The sequence below is a fragment of the Oncorhynchus masou genome, unplaced genomic scaffold (assembly GCF_036934945.1).
Source record: "Oncorhynchus masou masou isolate Uvic2021 unplaced genomic scaffold, UVic_Omas_1.1 unplaced_scaffold_4775, whole genome shotgun sequence".
NCBI lineage: Eukaryota > Metazoa > Chordata > Actinopteri > Salmoniformes > Salmonidae > Oncorhynchus > Oncorhynchus masou.
Genome location: NW_027011171.1, coordinates 1 through 20,788, shown reverse-complemented (window position 1 = coordinate 20,788; position 20,788 = coordinate 1). Strand labels below are relative to the sequence as shown.

The following is a 20,788-nucleotide window of genomic DNA, read 5'->3' as shown; positions in this document are numbered from 1 at the left end:
ACATAAAGGTTGTCTGAATGAAATGTAAAGGTTGTCTGAAACGTAATGGTTGTCTGGATGAAACGTAATGGTTGTCTGGATGAAACGTAATGGTTGTCTGGATGAAACATAAAGGTTGTCTGGATGAAACATAAAGGTTGTCTGATTGAAACATAAAGTTTGTCTGGATGAAACATAAAGGTTGTCTGATTGAAATGTAAGGTTGTGTCATGACGCTAGCCCTTTCAGTGATTCGGCTAGAAGAAATGTGAACAGCCCGCCCCTCTCCTGTTAGGAGGAAGCAGGGCAGTTTTATGACTTTAAAACCACATCATAAATTCCTGGCAGAGACTCTTGTCTCCCTGACCATGCAGTATGGGAGGGAGAGAGTAACAGTAGAACAAAGGAACTCTCCCACCAAATACTCCTACCTCCCCGAATTGGAGAATTAAACATTGTTCCTGATTTTAGAGAATGTGGAAACAGTTGGTGGAGAAGCCAGCTACGACCCGCTACGTTTTGTTTCATGTTTGTGACCTCATGAAAGACAATACGGCCACATTACCCCGAATCTGTCCATTAAGTTCCTCAGTTATGAGGCATCTGAATGTTGGATGTTCCCATGTCCAATAGAGACCCATGTTCCTTTGTATTACCCCACCCCCCTCTTTTCCTCTCCGAATGTATCATGTTAGAACCAAACTGTTTTTGTTTAGCCCACTAGGGACGGTATTTACAGTATAATGTTATTATGTATTGTATATCCTGTAATTGTTTAATTAGTTAGTAAATAAATAATTGAGACAATTGGTGAATGGATGATTTATAGTAAAGGCTGGGTTCGTGCAGATAACCAAGAATTTTACGACGTTCAGATGAGACTGATAGAAGGAAAAGAATAATACTGCTATTGATATAAAAGATCTTCAGATCTTTAAGAGTGGATTCGGGAGATAGCATCTCTTTATAAACTGACTCTTCCGTGGTGCCCCAGGTTATTAACGAGTTAATTGTTGTTTTATTTCAACCACTTAATCAATCAAACGTTAGGTAACCGATTTGATAAAATTAGCTTGTCATCACAAAGATGTCAGAGACACGACAGTGGTCTGAATGAAACAAAGGTTGTCCGAACCCCATCCTCATCCAGCTTGTCCAGTAGTTTGATGTTGGTGCCCAGGACGATCTTCATGGTCTGGGTGTACCCCTCTGCCGCCGCATGGTGTAAACAAGTCCACCCTTTGTAATCACTAAGAAAGAGAGAGACGAGACAGAAAACACCAGTGACAATAACACACCATTACATTCTCCATGTAGGGTGTCAAAATCCAGCTACATTTCCCAGAATTTCCAGTTGAAGATTCCCGGGTTACCTATATATTCCCACCTGATTCTAGTAATAATCCATCCGGGATTTCAAAGGGCTTTTGGGACATTTACAGAAATGTTGGTGATCCTACTCCTACGTCAAAATGTACAGATTGGCTTGAGGATCTGTTGCAAACCTTTAAAAACAAAATCTGTGCCACTGTCTTCCTCACTGTGAACAGCGTAGTCATGTACATACATGTGTTAGTGCTAGCACCTGTGAAAGAGAGCTCCTTTACTTAAGCAGCAGCTCCACCACTTTGGTGTGTCCACTCCAGAGGCCAGGTGTAGGGGAGTCAGGCCTCTCTCATCCCCCTCGTTCAGCAGGCGGGAGTCTGTGATGGTCTCCAGCAGACGCTGGCAGGTGTTAATACGACCATACCTGATGAGAAGAGAGTTAGAGGTATACCTGGTGTTAATACGACCATACCTGATGAGAAGAGAGTTAGAGGTATACCTCGTGTTAATACGACCATACCTGATGAGAAGAGAGTTAGAGGTGTACCTGGTGTTAATACGACCATACCTGATGAGAAGAGAGTTAGAGGTGTACCTGGTGTTAATACGAACATACCTGATGAGAAGAGAGTTAGAGGTGTACCTGGTGTTAATACGAACATACCTGATGAGAAGAGAGTTAGAGGTATACCTGGTGTTAATACGACCATACCTGATGAGAAGAGAGTTAGAGGTATACCTGGTGTTAATACGACCATACCTGATGAGAAGAGAGTTAGAGGTATACCTGGTGTTAATACGACCATACCTGATGAGAAGAGAGTTAGAGGTATACCTGGTGTTAATACGACCATACCTGATGAGAAGAGAGTTAGAGGTATACCTGGTGTTAATACGAACATACCTGATGAGAAGAGAGTTAGAGGTATACCTGGTGTTAATATGAACATTTCTATTGACAGGAGAGTTAGGTGTGTGTGTGTGTGTGTGTGTGTGTGTGTGTGTGTGTGTGTGTGTGTGTGTGTGTGTGTGTGTGTGTGTGTGTGTGTGTGTGTGTGTGTGTGTGTGTGAGTGAGAGAGAGAGAGAGAGAGAGAGCGGGATGAGGGCGAGGAAAAAATATACAGTATTGGTCAAAAGTTTGGACAGACCAACTTATTTCAAGGTTTATCTTTAAATTTTATATTTTCTACATTGTAGAATAATAGTGAAGAAATCAAAACTACGAAATAACACATATGGAATCATGTAGTAACCAAAAGTGTTAAACAAATTAAAATATATTTGATATTTGAGATTCTTCAAAGTAGCCACACTTGCCTTGATGACAGGTTGTCACTAGTTACTACAGCGACAAAGTAGAAATTGACTATATATTGAAAATGAGATGTTGCTTTTTGATTAAAATTTTAGGTCAGGGTTAGGCATAACGTTAGCAGTGTGGTTAAGGTTATGGTTAAAGTTAGGTTTGAAATCTGATTTTAAGAAAATAAATCTAAGAAATAGGCAAGGTTTAGCCATTTGTGGCTGTGGTAACTAGTGTCTGTCCGTCTGTCTGTTAAAAAGCCTGAATTTAAATTGATTACATTTAGATTTTATGTGACACATTGTCAAAGTGGAATTATATTTTAGAAAAGAAAATTCAAACCTGAACTGTCTTGAGTGAATATGACATGTCCTGACCTTGGTTCCTTTTTAATGTCTAAAATTATTTTATTTATATTTATTTATTTTAATTTTTAATATTTTAGTTTGGTCAGGGCGTGAGTTGGGGTGGGCATTCTATGTGTTGTTCTATGTTTTGGTATTTCTATGTGTTTGGCCTGGTATGGTTCCCAATCAGAGGCAGCTGTTTATAGTTGTCTCTGATTGAGAACCATTCTTAGACACCCCTTTTTCCCACTATGATTTGTGGGTAGTTGTTTTCTGTGTCTGTGTTTTACCACACAAAACAGTTTCTGTTTTCATTTATTTCTCTTGTTCTTTTGTATTCAGTGTTCGGTTATTTCATTAAAATATGGACACCGATCTTTTCTACTCCTCCTCGGAAGAGAGAGGAATACCGTTACAGAATAAGGATTCAACCCCTTTGTTAAGGCAAACCTAAAGAAGTTCAGGAGTAAAAGTCAGCTTAATTTATAAAGTCACATACTGTAAGTTCCATGGACTCACTTTGTGTGCAATAATAGTGCTTAACATGATTTTTAATTAACCGACTAGCCCATCTCTGTACCCCACACATACAATCATCTGTAAGGTCCCTCAGTAGAACAGTGAATTACAAGCACAGGTTTAACCACAAAGAGAAGGAATGTTTTTCAATGGTTTGAAAAGAAGCGCACTTATTGGTAGACAAAATCATTTTAAATTAAAAGGCAGACATTGAATATCCCTTTGAGCATGCTGCAGTTATTTATTACACTTTGGATGGTGTATCAATACACCCAGTCACTACAAAGATACAGGCGTCCTTCCTAACTCAGTTGCCGGAGAGGAAGGAAACCGCTCAGCGATTTTCACCATGAGGCCAATGGTGATTGGCCTCATGATTAAAGAATATATTCGATGTGATAAAATGAAGTGTTCATTACTATCACATTACTATCACAGGGCTCCAAACTAACATGTTCCCCTGAATCATCACCTACCCGAAGTGTTCATTACTATCACAGGGCTCCAGACTAACATGTTCCCCTGAATCATCACCTACCCTAAGTGTTCATTACTATCACAGGGCTCCAGACTAACATGTTCCCCTGAATCATCACCTACCCTAAGTGTTCATTACTATCACAGGGCTCCAGACTAACATGTTCCCCTGAATCATCACCTACCCTAAGTGTTCATTACTATCACAGGGCTCCAGACTAACATGTTCCCCTGAATCATTACCTACCCGAAGTGTTCATTACTATCACAGGGCTCCAGACTAACATGTTCCCCTGAATCATCACCTACCCTAAGTGTTCATTACTATTCCAGGGCTCTAGACTAACATGTTCCCCTGAATCATCACCTACCCTAAGTGTTCATTACTATCACAGGGCTCCAGACTAACATGTTCCCCTGAATCATCAACGAACCCTAAGTGTTCATTACTATCACAGGGCTCCAGACTAACATGTTCCCCTGAATCATCACCTACCCTAAGTGTTCATTACTATCACAGGGCTCCAGACTAACATGTACCCCTGAATCATTACCTACCCGAAGTGTTCATTACTATCACAGGGCTCCAGACTAACATGTTCCCCTGAATCATGAACCCTAAGTGTTCATTACTATCACAGGGCTCCAGACTAACATGTTCCCCTGAATCATCACCTACCTAAGTGTTCATTACTATTCCAGGGCTCTAGACTAACATGTTCTGAAACATCACCTACCATAAGTCTTCATTACTATCACAGGGCTCTAGACTAACATGTTAACCTGGTGTCGCGGGTGTCACTAACTTTCAAGGCTCGTACACATAGCACCGGGTGTCACTAACTTTCAAGGCTCGTACACATAGCACCGGGTGTCACTAACTTTCAAGGCTCGTACACATAGCACCGGGTGTCACTAACTTTCAAGGCTCGTACACATAGCACCGGGTGTCACTAACTTTCAAGGCTCGTACACATGGCACCGGGTGTCACTAACTTTCAAGGCTCGTACACATAGCACCGGGTGTCACTAACTTTCAAGGCTCTTACACATAGCACCGGGTGTCACTAACTTTCAGCTGCTCGTACACATAGCACCGGGTGTCACTAACTTTCAAGGCTCGTACACATAGCACCGGGTGTGGATCTAACGTTTGTCTGTCGATCATTCAGTGCGCTGTGGTTAAGAGACAATGTAGACTTCTGACATTTTGTACACTTTTACTGGATTCTACATGTAAAATCGGTGTGCACTCCGTTCACATATTACATCCAGAGGTGCTAAGTACTCTCTGCGAGCTATTGTTGTGTCTGACCCTTACAGCTGGTGGCACCAGCAGACCGAAATCATGATGAATCATCTGATAAAGTCATTCAAAGTGCTTTATTAAGATGTAAATAACATTTAGACTACTGGGGATTTCAAGAAATATGTTTTATTTTGTCTAACACATCCAAGCGGGAATGATTCAAGGTATTTTGATAACCGGGCCGGACAATCTTGTTAGGGCGGCCGGCTGTTGGCCACTGATCAGCCAAAGGCTTAGTATAGATTAGTATAGCAGAGAAATTGCTTTAAAAATATTTTTCAAAGACAATCTGAGGAGCCCAATGCATGGGCTGCCAGCCATGTCACCTTTTTCCATTTTTTTTTTTACATATATAAAACTATATTTTGGTGTCAATATTGACCTGCCCACCCAACAACAAAAATGTTTTCAACCAATCTGGCATTTGCCAGTATTGCCAGTATTGCCAATCTGCCCCTTCTGCCCACAAATTCTGAAACTCTGTCTAGGCTACTTAAAACAAATCGAAAATACAGTATTTTCTGAATCAAATGTTATTGTTTTATTTTAATTTGATTTTATGTTAATACCTATCACATTACTTAGTAATGACCGAATGCATTTGAGACATCACGCACTGGAAAACTTTTTGACAAATAAAAGTATTATTTTATTGATAGGAGTGGAGAAAATAAGGTGCTTAGGCATTAAGCACATAGTAATAAGTAATAAAATAAAGACGGCATTTCTAAGAGCAAACTTACAAGATAACATTTCTTTCATTTTTATTTTGACACAAATTAAAATGTGTCACTGACCCGCCCACAGATTGATGTTTCAGCATTGTCCCAATGAAGAGTTTGGTGTTCGGATGAGCAATATCCACCGTCATAATACCTACGGATGAAGCCTGAGCTGGAATGTGAAGCTAACTGAAGCTGGTTCGCTTTAGAAAGCCCTGAATAGATCGAGCTTGCTTCGTAGGATACCTATCTGCTCCGGGGAAGGCTAACTCCGTTTATCCTGTAGTTAACCCTCTGTTCCCCCTCATTGTTCTTGTCGGTGATTGTTTGTTTGTAAGCTATTTTGGAAGTTATGTTCTGGTGTGCGATGAGTTTTGCACACAATTGTATTATTTTATATAATTTGCTTTTCTGAGTTTTGAGCAATTATTAAACTGCTCCGTTTTATACCTAGTTCGATCTCCTGTGCCTGACTTCCTGCCACCAACATGCACCCTTACAACTATTTATATTTTTGACAACCTTTACTTCACCACATTCCTAGAGACATTCCTAAAGAAAATATTGAAATTTTTACTCCATATATTTTCCCTGACAACCTATAGTACTCATTGCATGTTCAATGTTTTGCAGGACAGGAAAATTGTCAAATTCATGCACTTATCAAGAGAACACAATGTCATCTCTACTGCCTCTGTTCTGGCGGACGCATTAAACACAAATGCATATTTTGTAAATAATGTCTGAGAATTGGAGTGAAAATTAAAATGTGGCACTGACTTCCCCATGGATTGATGTCTCAGCATTGCATCCACCACTAGACCTAACACCACTAGACCTAACCCCACTAGACCTAACCCCACTAGACCTAGACCTAACACCACTAGACCTAACACCACTAGACCTAACACCACTAGACCTAACACCACTAGACCTAACCCCACTAGACCTAACCCCACTAGACCTAACCCCACTAGACCTAACACCACTAGACCTAACACCACTAGACCTAACACCACTAGACCTAACACCACTAGACCTAACCCCACTAGACCTAACACCACTAGACCTAACCCCACTAGACCTAACCCCACTAGACCTAACCCCACTAGACCTAACCCCACTAGACCTAACCCCACTAGACCTAACCCCACTAGACCTAACACCACTAGACCTAACACCACTAGACCTAACCCCACTAGACCTAACACCACTAGACCTAACACCACTAGACCTAACACCACTAGACCTAACACCACTAGACCTAACACCACTAGACCTAACACCACTAGACCTAGACCTAACACCACTAGACCTAACACCACTAGACCTAGACCTAACACCACTAGACCTAAAACCACTAGACCTAACCCCACTAGACCTAACACCACTAGACCTAACACCACTAGACCTAACACCACTAGACCTAACACCACTAGACCTAACACCACTAGACCTAACACCACTAGACCTAGACCTAACACCACTAGACCTAACACCACTAGACCTAACACCACTAGATCTAACACCACTAGATCTAACACCACTAGACCTAACCCCACTAGATCTAGACCTAACACCACTAGACCTAACACCACTAGACCTAACACCACTAGACCTAGACCTAACACCACTAGACCTAACCCCACTAGACCTAACCCCACTAGACCTAACACCACTAGACCTAACACCACTAGACCTAACACCACTAGACCTAACCCCACTAGACCTAACCCCACTAGACCTAACACCACTAGACCTAACACCACTAGACCTAGACCTAACACCACTAGACCTAACACCACTAGATCTAACACCACTAGACCTAACACCAATAGACCTAGACCTAACACCACTAGACCTAACACCACTAGACCTAACACCACTAGACCTAACCCCACTAGACCTAACACCACTAGACCTAACACCACTAGACCTAGACCTAACACCACTAGACCTAACACCACTAGACCTAACACCACTAGATCTAACACCACTAGATCTAACACCACTAGACCTAACACCAATAGACCTAGACCTAACACCACTAGACCTAACACCACTAGACCTAACACCACTAGACCTAACCCCACTAGACCTAACACCACTAGACCTAACACGACTAGACCTAACACCACTAGACCTAACACCACTAGACCTAGACCTAACACCAATAGACCTAACACTACTAGACCTAACACCACTAGACCTAACACCAATAGACCTAGACCTAACACCACTAGACCTAACACCACTAGACCTAACACCACTAGACCTAGACCTAACACCACTAGACCTAACCCCACTAGACCTAACACCACTAGACCTAACACGACTAGACCTAACACCACTAGACCTAACACCACTAGACCTAGACCTAACACCACTAGACCTAACACCACTAGACCTAGACCTAACACCACTAGACCTAACACCACTAGACCTAGACCTAACACCACTAGACCTAAAACCACTAGACCTAACCCCACTAGACCTAACACCACTAGACCTAACACCACTAGACCTAACACCACTAGACCTAACACCACTAGACCTAACACCACTAGACCTAACACCACTAGACCTAGACCTAACACCACTAGACCTAACACCACTAGACCTAAAACCACTAGATCTAACACCACTAGACCTAACCCCACTAGATCTAGACCTAACACCACTAGACCTAACACCACTAGACCTAACACCACTAGACCTAACACCACTAGATCTAACACCACTAGACCTAACCCCACTAGATCTAGACCTAACACCACTAGACCTAACACCACTAGACCTAACACCACTAGACCTAACACCACTAGACCTAGACCTAACACCACTAGACCTAACCCCACTAGACCTAACCCCACTAGACCTAACACCACTAGACCTAACACCACTAGACCTAACACCACTAGACCTAACCCCACTAGACCTAACCCCACTAGACCTAACACCACTAGACCTAGACCTAACACCACTAGACCTAACACCACTAGATCTAACACCACTAGACCTAACACCAATAGACCTAGACCTAACACCACTAGACCTAACACCACTAGACCTAACACCACTAGACCTAACCCCACTAGACCTAACACCACTAGACCTAACACCACTAGACCTAGACCTAACACCACTAGACCTAACACCACTAGACCTAACACCACTAGATCTAACACCACTAGACCTAACACCAATAGACCTAGACCTAACACCACTAGACCTAACACCACTAGACCTAACACCACTAGACCTAACCCCACTAGACCTAACACCACTAGACCTAACACGACTAGACCTAACACCACTAGACCTAACACCACTAGACCTAGACCTAACACCAATAGACCTAACACTACTAGACCTAACACCACTAGACCTAACACCAATAGACCTAGACCTAACACCACTAGACCTAACACCACTAGACCTAACACCACTAGACCTAGACCTAACACCACTAGACCTAACCCCACTAGACCTAACACCACTAGACCTAACACGACTAGACCTAACACCACTAGACCTAACACCACTAGACCTAGACCTAACACCAATAGACCTAACACTACTAGACCTAACACCACTAGACCTAACACCAATAGACCTAGACCTAACACCACTAGACCTAACACCACTAGACCTAACACCACTAGACCTAACACCACTAGACCTAGACCTAACACCACTAGACCTAACACCACTAGACCTAACACCACTAGACCTAGACCTAACACCACTAGACCTAACACCACTAGACCTAGACCTAACACCACTAGACCTAACACCACTAGACCTAACACCACTAGACCTAGACCTAACACCACTAGACCTAACACCACTAGATCTAACACCACTAGATCTAACCCCACTAGACCTAACCCCACTAGACCTAACCCCACTAGACCTAACCCCACTAGACCTAACACCACTAGACCTAACACCACTAGACCTAACACCACTAGACCTAGACCTAACACCACTAGACCTAACCCCACTAGACCTAACACCACTAGACCTAACACCACTAGACCTAACACCACTAGATCTAACACCACTAGACCTAACACCACTAGACCTAACCCCACTAGACCTAACACCACTAGATCTAACACCACTAGACCTAACACCACTAGACCTAACCCCACTAGACCTAACCCCACTCGACCTAGACCTAACGTCACTAGACTTAACACCACTAGACCTAACACCACTAGACCTAACACCACTAGACCTAACACCACTAGACCTAACACCACTAGACCTAACCCCACTAGACCTAGACCTAACACCACTAGACCTAGACCTAACACCACTAGACCTAACACCACTAGACCTAACACCACTAGACCTAACGCCAATAGACCTAGACCTAACACCACTAGACCTAACACCACTCACTGGGCAGCGAAGTGCAGGGCTGACTTCTTGTCCTTGGACTTGCGGTCCAGAGAGACCTGTAGAACCAGGATGTTCTTGACCGATTCGTGGATACCCAGTCTGCAGGCGTAGTGGAGAGGAGTACAGCCCTCGTTGTCTTCAGTACTCAACAGATCCATCATACTGCTGTGCTATAGGGGGCAGGACACACACACGTAAGTAAACAGATATGTACACACACGGCACACACACACACTACAACCCTGACTTCCTGAGAGCAGATCGACACACAGACTGTCCCAACCAAAAGGTCAACTGAATTCCTTTAAGTCTGATTCATTTTGTTTCGGCCAGTACTGTAGCTAAAGTAAGCAACAGCAGAAGGCTGAGGCTTTTGGCAAACCTCTAAATACTTTTATTAAACTATCACAGGGAGTAATCCAACTTCATTTGATACTAGAAACAGACTCAGGACAAATGGTTGACGGCGATAGAGAGAACATTTCATTTTCTTATAATAATAATATAATAATATATCCCATTTAGCAGACGCTTTTGTCCAAAGCGACTTACAAGTCGGCTGGGGCCACTACTTTTACATATGGGTGGTCCCAGCGGGAATCGAACCCACGACGCTTGGCGTTGCAAGCGCCATGCTCTACCGACTGAGCCACACAGGACCCCAATAGGCTGTACTGTAACAATAGGCTGTGTACATTCAGCTGGCAGAAAAGGATTGGCAGCAGAAGGTATCATGCTTCTCATTCTTCACTACAGATCCTCTCTGGCTCTATCAGGTCGGATGGGGAGCGTCGCTGCACAGCCACAGATGCTAGAAAAAGTTTGTGTTGGTTTAGTCAGATTGTGTTAGTCTATCACTGTGACTTAGATGAGTCAGATTGTGTTAGTCTATCACTGTGACTTAGATGAGTCAGATTGTGTTAGTCTATCACTGTGACTTAGATGAGTCAGATTGTGTTAGTCTATCACTGTGACTTAGATGAGTCAGATTGTGTTAGTCTATCACTGTGACTTAGATGAGTCAGATTGTGTTAGTCTATCACTGTGACTTAGATGAGTCAGATTGTGTTAGTCTATCACTGTGACTTAGATGAGTCAGATTGTGTTAGTCTATCAGTGTGACTTAGATGAGTCAGATTGTGTTAGTCTATCACTGTGATGAGTCAGATGGTGACTTAGATGACGATCAGACCACATTTTATGAGTGATCAATGCAGAAATCCAGGTTATTCCAAAGGGTTCACAAACTTTTCTTGCAACTGTATTTTGAGGTCTCTCCAGAGATGTTCGATCTGGTTCAAGTCCGGGCTCTGGCTGGGCCACTCGAGGACATTCAGAGACATTTAGAGTTCTGAAGCCACTCCTGCTTATGTCTACGTTGTGTGATTAGGGTCATTGTTTTCATCAAGGGTCTCTCTGTACTTTGCTCCATTCATCTTTCCCTCGATCTTGACTAGTCTCCCAGTCCCTGCCGCAGATAAACATCCCACAACATGATGCTGCCGTCACGATGCTTCACCGTAGGCGGCCAGCTATAGGAAGAGTCTTGGAGGTTCCAAACTTCTTCAATTTAAGAATGATGGAGGCTGCTGTGTTTTTGGGGACCTTCAATGCTGTAGAAATGTTTTGGTACCCTTCCCCAGGTCTGTGCTTAGACACAATACTGTCTCGGAGCTCTACAGACAATTCCTTCGACCTCATGGCTTGGTTTTTGCTCTGACCTGCACTGTCAACTGTGGGACCTTATATAGACAGGTGTGTGCCTTCCAAATAATTTCTAATCAATTGAATTTACCACAGGTGGACTCCAAGTTGTAGAAATAATTCCAGAATGATCTATGGAAACAGGATGCACCTGGAGCTCAATTTCGAGTCTCATAGCAAAGGGTCTGAATTTTATGCAAATAGGTTATTTGTGTGTTTTTTTGTTAACATCTCTAAAAAAACCTTTTGTTGCTTTGACATTATGGGGTATTGTGATGTCATTATGGGGTATTGTGATGTCAGTATGGGGTAATGTGATGTCATTATGAGGTATTGTGATGTCATTATGATGTATTGTGATGTCATTATGGGGTATTGTGATGTCATTGTGAGGTATTGTGATGTCATTATGAGGTATTGTGATGTCATTATGGGGTATTATGTGTAGATTGATGAAGACTTTTTTTAAACCATTTTAGAATAAGGCTGTAATGTAACAAAATGTGGAAAAGGTCAAGGGTCTGAATACATTCCGAATACACTGTATCTGTTATGGTGTCAAGGCATAAGAACTAACAGGTTATAGAGCAAGCAAAGCAATTATCACAACACATACAGTGCCTTGCGAAAGAAAAATTGGGCGTGCAAAATTATTCAGCCCCTTTACTTTCAGTGCAGCAAACTCTCTCCAGAAGTTCAGTGAGGATCTCTGAATGATCCAATGTTGACCTAAATGACTAATGATGATAAATACAATCCACCTGTGTATAATCAAGTCTCCGTATAAATGCATCTGCACTGTTATAGTCTCAGAGGTCCGTTAAAGCGCAGAGAGTATCATGAAGAACAAGGAACACACCAGGCAGGTCCGAGATACTGTTGTGAAGAAGTTTAAAGCCGGATTTGGATACAAAGATTTCCCAAGCTTTAAACATCCCAAGGAGCACTGTGCAAGCGATAATATTGAAATGGAAGGAGTATCAGACCACTGCAAATCTACCAAGACCTGGCCGTCCCTCTAAACTTTCAGCTCATACAAGGAGAAGACTGATCAGAGATGCAGCCAAGAGGCTCATGATCACTCTGGATGAACTGCAGAGATCTACAGCTGAGGTGGGAGACTCTGTCCATAGGACAACAATCAGACGTATATTGCACAAATCTGGCCTTTATGGAAGAGTGGCAAGAAGAAAGCCATCTCTTAAAGATATCCATAAAATGTGTTGTTTAAAGTTTGCCACAAGCCACCTGGGAGACACACCAAACATGTGGAAGAAGATGCTCTGGTCAGATGAAACCAAAATTGAACTATTTGGCAACAATGCAAAACGTTATGTTTAGCGTAAAAGCAACACAGCGCATCACCCTGACCACACCATCCCCACTGTCAAACATGGTGGTGGCAGCATCATGGTTTGGGCCTGCTTTTCTTCAGCAGGGACAGGGAAGATGGTTAAAATTGATGGGAAGATGGATGGAGCCAAATACAGGACCATTCTGAAGAAAACCTGATGGAGTCTGCAAAAGACCTGAGACTATAATCGCAGCAAAAGGTGGCGCTACAAAGTATTAACTTAATGGGGGCTGAATAATTTTGCACGCCCAATTTTTCAGTTTTTGATTTGTTAAAAAAGTTTGAAATATCCACAAAATGTCGCTCCACTTCATGATTGTGTCCCACTTGTTGTTGATTCTTCACAAAAAATACAGTTTTATTTCCTTATGTTTGAAGCCTGAAATGTGGCAAAAGGTCGCAAAGTTCAAGGGGGCCGAATACCTTCGCAAGGCACTGTAGGTTGTGGCTTTTTCCCCTGGCTTGGCTTCCTCTGTGGTTTTACCAATGCACCGCTAATGCACCACTACTGCACCGCACTAAAGTAGTACTGCAAAAAATCTGGCAAAGCAATACACTTTTTGTCCAGTAAACAAAGTGTTATGTTTTTTGGAAGTCTAGTACAAGCCATCACTGGGTACCACTCTCCATCTTTTCAAACATAGTGGTGGCTGCATCACGTTATGGGTATGCTTGTAATCGTTAACAAGTTTTTTAGGGAAAAAAGAAACAGAAATCTTTGAGAAAAACAGAGAAAACTCCTGCAAATGGTTGTCTAGCAAACGATCAACAAGCAAATGTTGTACTATCCAAGTGTGGAAAGCTCTAGGAGACTTACCCATAAACACTCACAGCAGTAATCTAAGACAAAGATGCTTCCACACAGCATTGACTCGGGGGTGTGAATATGTAAGTGAGATATTTCTGTATCTCATTTTCAATAGATTTGCTAACATAAAATAAAGAAATAAAACGTATTTTCACTTTGTCATTCTGAGGAATTGTGTGTGGAATAACAGCTGTAACACAACACAATGTGGAATAAAGGCTGTAACACAACACAATGTGGAATAAAGGCTGTAACACAACACAATGTGGAATAAAGGCTGTAACACAACACAATGTGGAATAAAGGCTGTAACACAACACAATGTGGAATAAAGGCTGTAACACAGAGCAATGTGGAATAAAGGCTGTAACACAACACAATGTGGAATAAAGGCTGTAACACAACACAATGTGGAATAAAGGCTGTAACACAATGTGGAATAAAGGCTGTAACACAACACAATGTGGAATAAAGGCTATAACACAACACAATGTGGAATAAAGGCTATAACACAACACAATGTGGAATAAAGGCTATAACACAACACAATGTGGAATAAAGGCTGTAACACAGCACAATGTGGAATAAAGGCTGTAACACAACACAATGTGGAATAAATGCTGTAACACAACACAATGTGGAATAAAGGCTGTAACACAACACAATGTGGAATAAAGGCTGTAACACAACACAATGTGGAATAAAGGCTGTAACACAACACAATGTGGAATAAAGGCTGTAACACAACGCAATGTAAATAAAGGCTGTAACACAGCACAATGTGGAATAAAGGCTGTAACACAACGCAATGCGGAATAAAGGCTGTAACACAACACAATGTGGAATAAAGGCTGTAACACAACACAATGTGGAATAAAGGCTGTAACACAACACAATGTGGAATAAAGGCTGTAACACAACACAATGTGGAATAAAGGCTGTAACACAACACAATGTGGAATAAAGGCTGTAACACAACACAATGTGGAATAAAGGCTGTAACACAACACAATGTGGAATAAAGGCTTAACACAACGCAATGTGGAATAAAGGCTGTAACCCACACAATGTGGAATAAAGGCTGTAACACAATGCAATGTGGAATAAAGGCTGTAACACAACACAATGTGGAATAAAGGCTATAACACAACACAATGTGGAATAAAGGCTATAACACAATGTGGAATAAAGTCTGTAACACAATGTGGAATAAAGGCTGTAACACAACACAATGTGGAATAAAGGCTGTAACACAATGTGGAATAAAGGCTATAACACAATGTGGAATAAAGGCTATAACACAACGCAATGTGGAATAAAGGCTGTAACACAATGTGGAATAAAGGCTATAACACAATGTGGAATAAAGGCTGTAACACAACACAATGTGGAATAAAGGCTGTAACACAACACAATGTGGAATAAAGGCTGTAACACAATGTGGAATAAAGGCTATAACACAATGTGGAATAAAGGCTATAACACAACGCAATGTGGAATAAAGGCTATAACACAACGCAATGTGGAATAAAGGCTGTAACACAATGTGGAATAAAGGCTGTAACACAACACAATGTGGAATAAAGGCTGTAACACAACACAATGTGGAATAAAGGCTGTAACACAACACAATGTGGAATAAAGGCTGCAACACAGCACAATGTGGAATAAAGGCTTAACTCAACGCAATGTGGAATAAAGGCTGTAACCCACACAATGTGGAATAAAGGCTGTAACACAATGCAATGTGGAATAAAGGATGTAACACAACACAATGTGGAATAAAGGCTATAACACAATGTGGAATAAAGGCTATAACACAACACAATGTGGAATAAAGGCTATAACACAATGTGGAATAAAGGCTGTAACACAACACAATGTGGAATAAAGGCTGTAACACAATGTGGAATAAAGGCTGTAACACAATGTGGAATAAAGGCTATAACACAATGTGGAATAAAGGCTATAACACAACGCAATGTGGAATAAAGGCTGTAACACAATGTGGAATAAAGGCTGTAACACAACACAATGTGGAATAAAGGCTGTAACACAATGTGGAATAAAGGCTGTAACAAAATGTGGAATTAGTCAAAGGGGTATGATCACCTTCTGAAGGCAATGTACCTTTCAATGTACCATTGGATACCATTTGTTAAGCTACCTGTTACATCTAATGCTACGTCATGTTGTGTTACCTGTAAGATGTCTCCTGTGAGGTTCTTTAGGCCTTTGGGCTGCAGGATGGCCAGGTGAAGGAAGTTACATCCTGACTTGTCCTTTATGTTGACGTTGGCACCTGGAGACACACACACCGACACGCAGACCCTCCACAACCTGAGTTCATTCCACAAATGTGTTGCATTTGAATTCCGTTATTGATTTAGTGTAAAAGCTGACCTTTGGACAACAGAAGAGCCACAGATCTCCAGGCTCCACAGTTAGTAGCCAGCAGCAGGGGAGAAAGACCCTTACAGTCTATGTAGTCAATGTCTGCACCCTGTCAACACAACAGGCAATACAAGTTAAGTTCTATTCCTTATATGGTGCACTATTGTTTTGTAGGGAATCGGGTGCCATTTGGTCACACAGTCTATTGGGATTCAGAAGCACATTATGCGAGACGGTTTCTGGGCTATTTTTTATATTTTTTTATTTTTTTTTATTTCACCTTTATTTAACCAGGTAGGCCAGTTGAGAACAAGTTCTCATTTACAACTGCGACCTGGCCAAGATAAAGCAAAGAAGCGTGACACAAACAACATTATAGAGTTAAACATGGATTAAACAAACCTACAGTCATTAACACAATATAAATGTCTATATACAGTGCAACCAAATAAGGTTAGATTAGGGAGGTAAGGCAATAACTAAGCCGTAGTGGCGAAATGATTACAATTAAACACTGGAGTGATAGATGTGCCGAAGATAAATGTGCAAGTAGAGATACTGGGGTGCAAAGGAACAAAACAAATATATAACAATATGGGGATGAGGTAGTTGGGTGGGCTATTTACAGATGGGCTATGTACAGCTGTAATGATCTGTAAACTGCTCTGCCAGCTGATGCTTAAAGTTAGTGATGGAGATATGAGTCTCTAGCTTCAGTGATTTTTGTAATTTGTTTCAGTCATTGGCAGCAGAGAATTGGAAGGAAAGGCGGCCAAAGGAGGAGTTGATTTTGGGGGTGACCAGTGAAATATACCTACTGGAGCGCGTACTACGGGTGTGTGCTGCTATGATGACCAGTTAGCTGAGATAAGGCGGGGCTTTACCTAGCAAAGACTTATAGATGACCTGGAGCCAGTGGGTTTGGCGACGAATTTGAAGCGAGGCCAGCCAACGAGAGCATTCAGGTCGCAGTGGTGGGTAGGAAATGTGGCTTGGTGACAAAATGGATGGCACTGTGATAGACTGCATCCAATTTGTGATACTTGACGGGTGGGCAGGTGCGGGCAGCGATCGGTTAAAGAGAATGCATTTAGTTTTACTAGCGTTTAAAAGCAGTTGGAGGCCACAGAAGGAGAGATGTATGGCATTGAAGATCATCTGGAGGTTAGTTAAAACAGTGTCCAAAGAATAGTCAGAGGTATACAGAATGGTGTCTTCTGTGTACAGGTAGATCAGAGAGTCATCCGCAGCAAAGCGACATTGTTGATATATACAGAGAAAGGAGTCAGCCCGAGAATTGAACCCTGTGGTACCCCCATATAGACAGCCAGAGGTCCGGACAACAGGCCCTCCAATTTGACACACTGAACTCTCTCTGAGAAGTAGTTGGTGAACCAGGCGAGGCAGTCATTTGAGAAACCAAGGCTGTTGAGTGTGCCGATAAGAATGACAGAGTCCTGCAACAGAAACCAAGGCTGTTGAGTGTGCCGAGAAGAATGACAGAGTCCTGCAACAGAAACCAAGGCTGTTGAGTGTGCCGAGAAGAATGACAGAGTCCTGCAACAGAAACCAAGGCTGTTGAGTGTGCCGAGAAGAATGACAGAGTCCTGCAACAGAAACCAAGGCTGTTGAGTGTGCCGAGAAGAATGACAGAGTCCTGCAACAGAAACCAAGGCTGTTGAGTGTGCCGAGAAGAATGACAGAGTCCTGCAACAGAAACCAAGGCTGTTGAGTGTGCCGAGAAGAATGACAGAGTCCTGCAACAGAAACCAAGGCTGTTGAGTGTGCCGAGAAGAATGAGGTGACTTACAAGAGTCGAAAGCCTTGGCTGGGTTGATGAATACGGCTGCACAGTATTGTCTTTTATCGATGGCTGTTATGATATCCTTTAGGACCTTGAGCGTGGCTGAGGTGCACCCATGTCCCGCTCGGAAACCAGATTGCATAGCAGTGAAGGTACGATTGGATTCGAAATGGCCGGTGATCTGTTTGTTGACTTGGCTTTTGAAGACCTTAGAAAGGCAGGGTAGGATAGATATAGTACTGTAACAGTTTGCGTCTAGAGTGTCCCCCCTTTGAAGAGGGGGATGGTTGCGGCAGCTTTCCAATCTTTGGGAATCTCAGACAATACGAAAGTGAGGTTGAACAGGCTATTAATAGGGGTTTCAACAATTGTGGCGGATAGTTTTAGAAAGAGAGTGTCCAGATTGTCTTGCTCAGGGGATTTGTCGGTGTCCAGATTTTGCAGCTCTTTCAGAAACTCAGCTGACTGGATTTGGGTGAAGGAGAGATGGGGAAGGCTTGGGCAAGTTGCGATGGGGGCTGCAGAGCTGTTGCCCCGGGTAGGGGTAGCCAGGTGGAAAGCATGGCCAGCTGAAGAAAAATGCATATATTGAAATTCTCGATTATTGTAGATTTATCGGTGGTGACAGTGTTTTCTAGCCTCAGTGCAGTGGGCAGCTGGGAGAAGGTGCTCTTATTTTACATGGGACTTTACTATATTACTGTAGTGTTAACCCTTTGAAATGAGGTACACCACCAACTCTGATGTGTGTGTGTGTTTCTGTGTGTGTGCGTGGGTGCGTAGGTTTGTGCATGTGTGTGTGCTGAGTTTACCATTGAAATGAGGTACTCCGCCAACTCCGTGTGATCGAATATGGTTGACCTGGATAAAGAGAATCACACCAAAGTGGGTTCAGAAAGTATTTGCTACCCCTTTACTTTTCCCATGTTTTGTTTTGTTTCCAACCTGTTGTTGTTTTGTCACCACGTTTTGTTGTGTTACCAACCTGTTGTTGTTTTGTCACTGGCCTAAACACACATACAATACCCCGTAATGTTACAAAAAAAATGTTAAAATTGAATTATTTATTAAGATTTTTTTAAATCGCATTTATAACATATAGATAGTTGAAATGTGTTGAGTCAATAAGTATTCTACCCCTTTTGTTCTGGCCAAAAATAAGTTCAGGAGTAAACATGTTCTTAACTAACCACATAATAAGACGCATGGACTCTTTGTGTGTGATAATAGTATTTAACACGATGTATGAATGATTACCTCATCTCTGTACCCCACACATACAAAATATATGTAAGTTCCTGCAGCCGAGCAGTGGATTTCAAACACAGATTCAACCACAAAGACCAGGGAGGTTTTCCAATACCTCGCAAATAAAGACACATACAGTATTTGTAGATGGGTAAAAAAAACACACACATTAAATCTCCCTTTGATTGATGATATTAATTAGGCTTTGGATGGTGTATCAATACACCCAGTCACTACAAAGACACAGGCGTCCTTCCAGGTACTGAAGAGGAAGGAACCGCTCAGTCCAATGGTCATTTTAAAATGCTTACAGAGATGATCGGCTGTGATTGGAGAAAACTGAGGCTGGATCAACAACATTGTAGTTACTCCACAATACTAACTGGCAGGGTAGCCTAGTGGTTAGAGCGTTGGACTAGTAACCGAAAGGTTGCAAGTTCGAATTCCCCGAGCTGACAAGGTACAAATCTGTCGTTCTGCCCCTGAACAGGCAGTTAACCCACTGTTCCTTGGCCGTCTTTGAAAATAAGAATTTGTTCTTAACTTACTTGCCTAGTACAATAAAATTAAAAACAGAAACAACAAAATGAAAAGAAGGAAGCCTGTACAGAATACAAATATACCAAAACATGCATGTTTTTAAGCATAGTGGTAACTGTACTTCACTTTGCTATTTATATTTTTGACCACATTTATTTTACTTCACTAATGAAAATAATGTACTTTTTACTCCATGCAATTTCCCTGGAAACCTAGAGTACTCGTTACATTTTGAATGTTTAACAGGACAGGAAAATGGTCCAATTCAAGAGAAGATCTTTGGTCATCTACTGCCTCTGATCTGGTGGACTCACTAAACAGAGAACATCCCTGGTCATCCCTACTGCCTCTGATCTGGAGGACTCACTAAACAGAGAACATCCCTGGTCATCCCTACTGCCTCTGATCTGGAGGACTCACTAAACATAGAACATCCCTGGTCATCTACTGACTCTGATCTGGAGGACTCACTAAACAGAGAACATCCCGGGTCATCACTACTGCCTCTGATCTGGTGGACTCACTAAACAGAGAACATCCCTG

The 20,788-nt window shown here is 42.2% G+C and overlaps 1 protein-coding gene across 1 annotated transcript; it reads right to left on the bottom strand.

Moving 5' to 3' along the window:
• Positions 1–1,557: 1,557 nt before the first annotated feature.
• LOC135535320 (transient receptor potential cation channel subfamily A member 1-like) lies at positions 1,558–19,318 on the bottom strand (the record flags this gene model as incomplete). The annotated part of the gene is made up of 5 exons (XM_064961988.1): positions 1,558–1,729; positions 10,394–10,563; positions 16,461–16,561; positions 16,663–16,762; positions 19,270–19,318. Coding segments are annotated over 5 exons (592 nt in total), but the record flags the coding sequence as incomplete, so codon positions are not given.
• Positions 19,319–20,788: the final 1,470 nt, after the last annotated feature.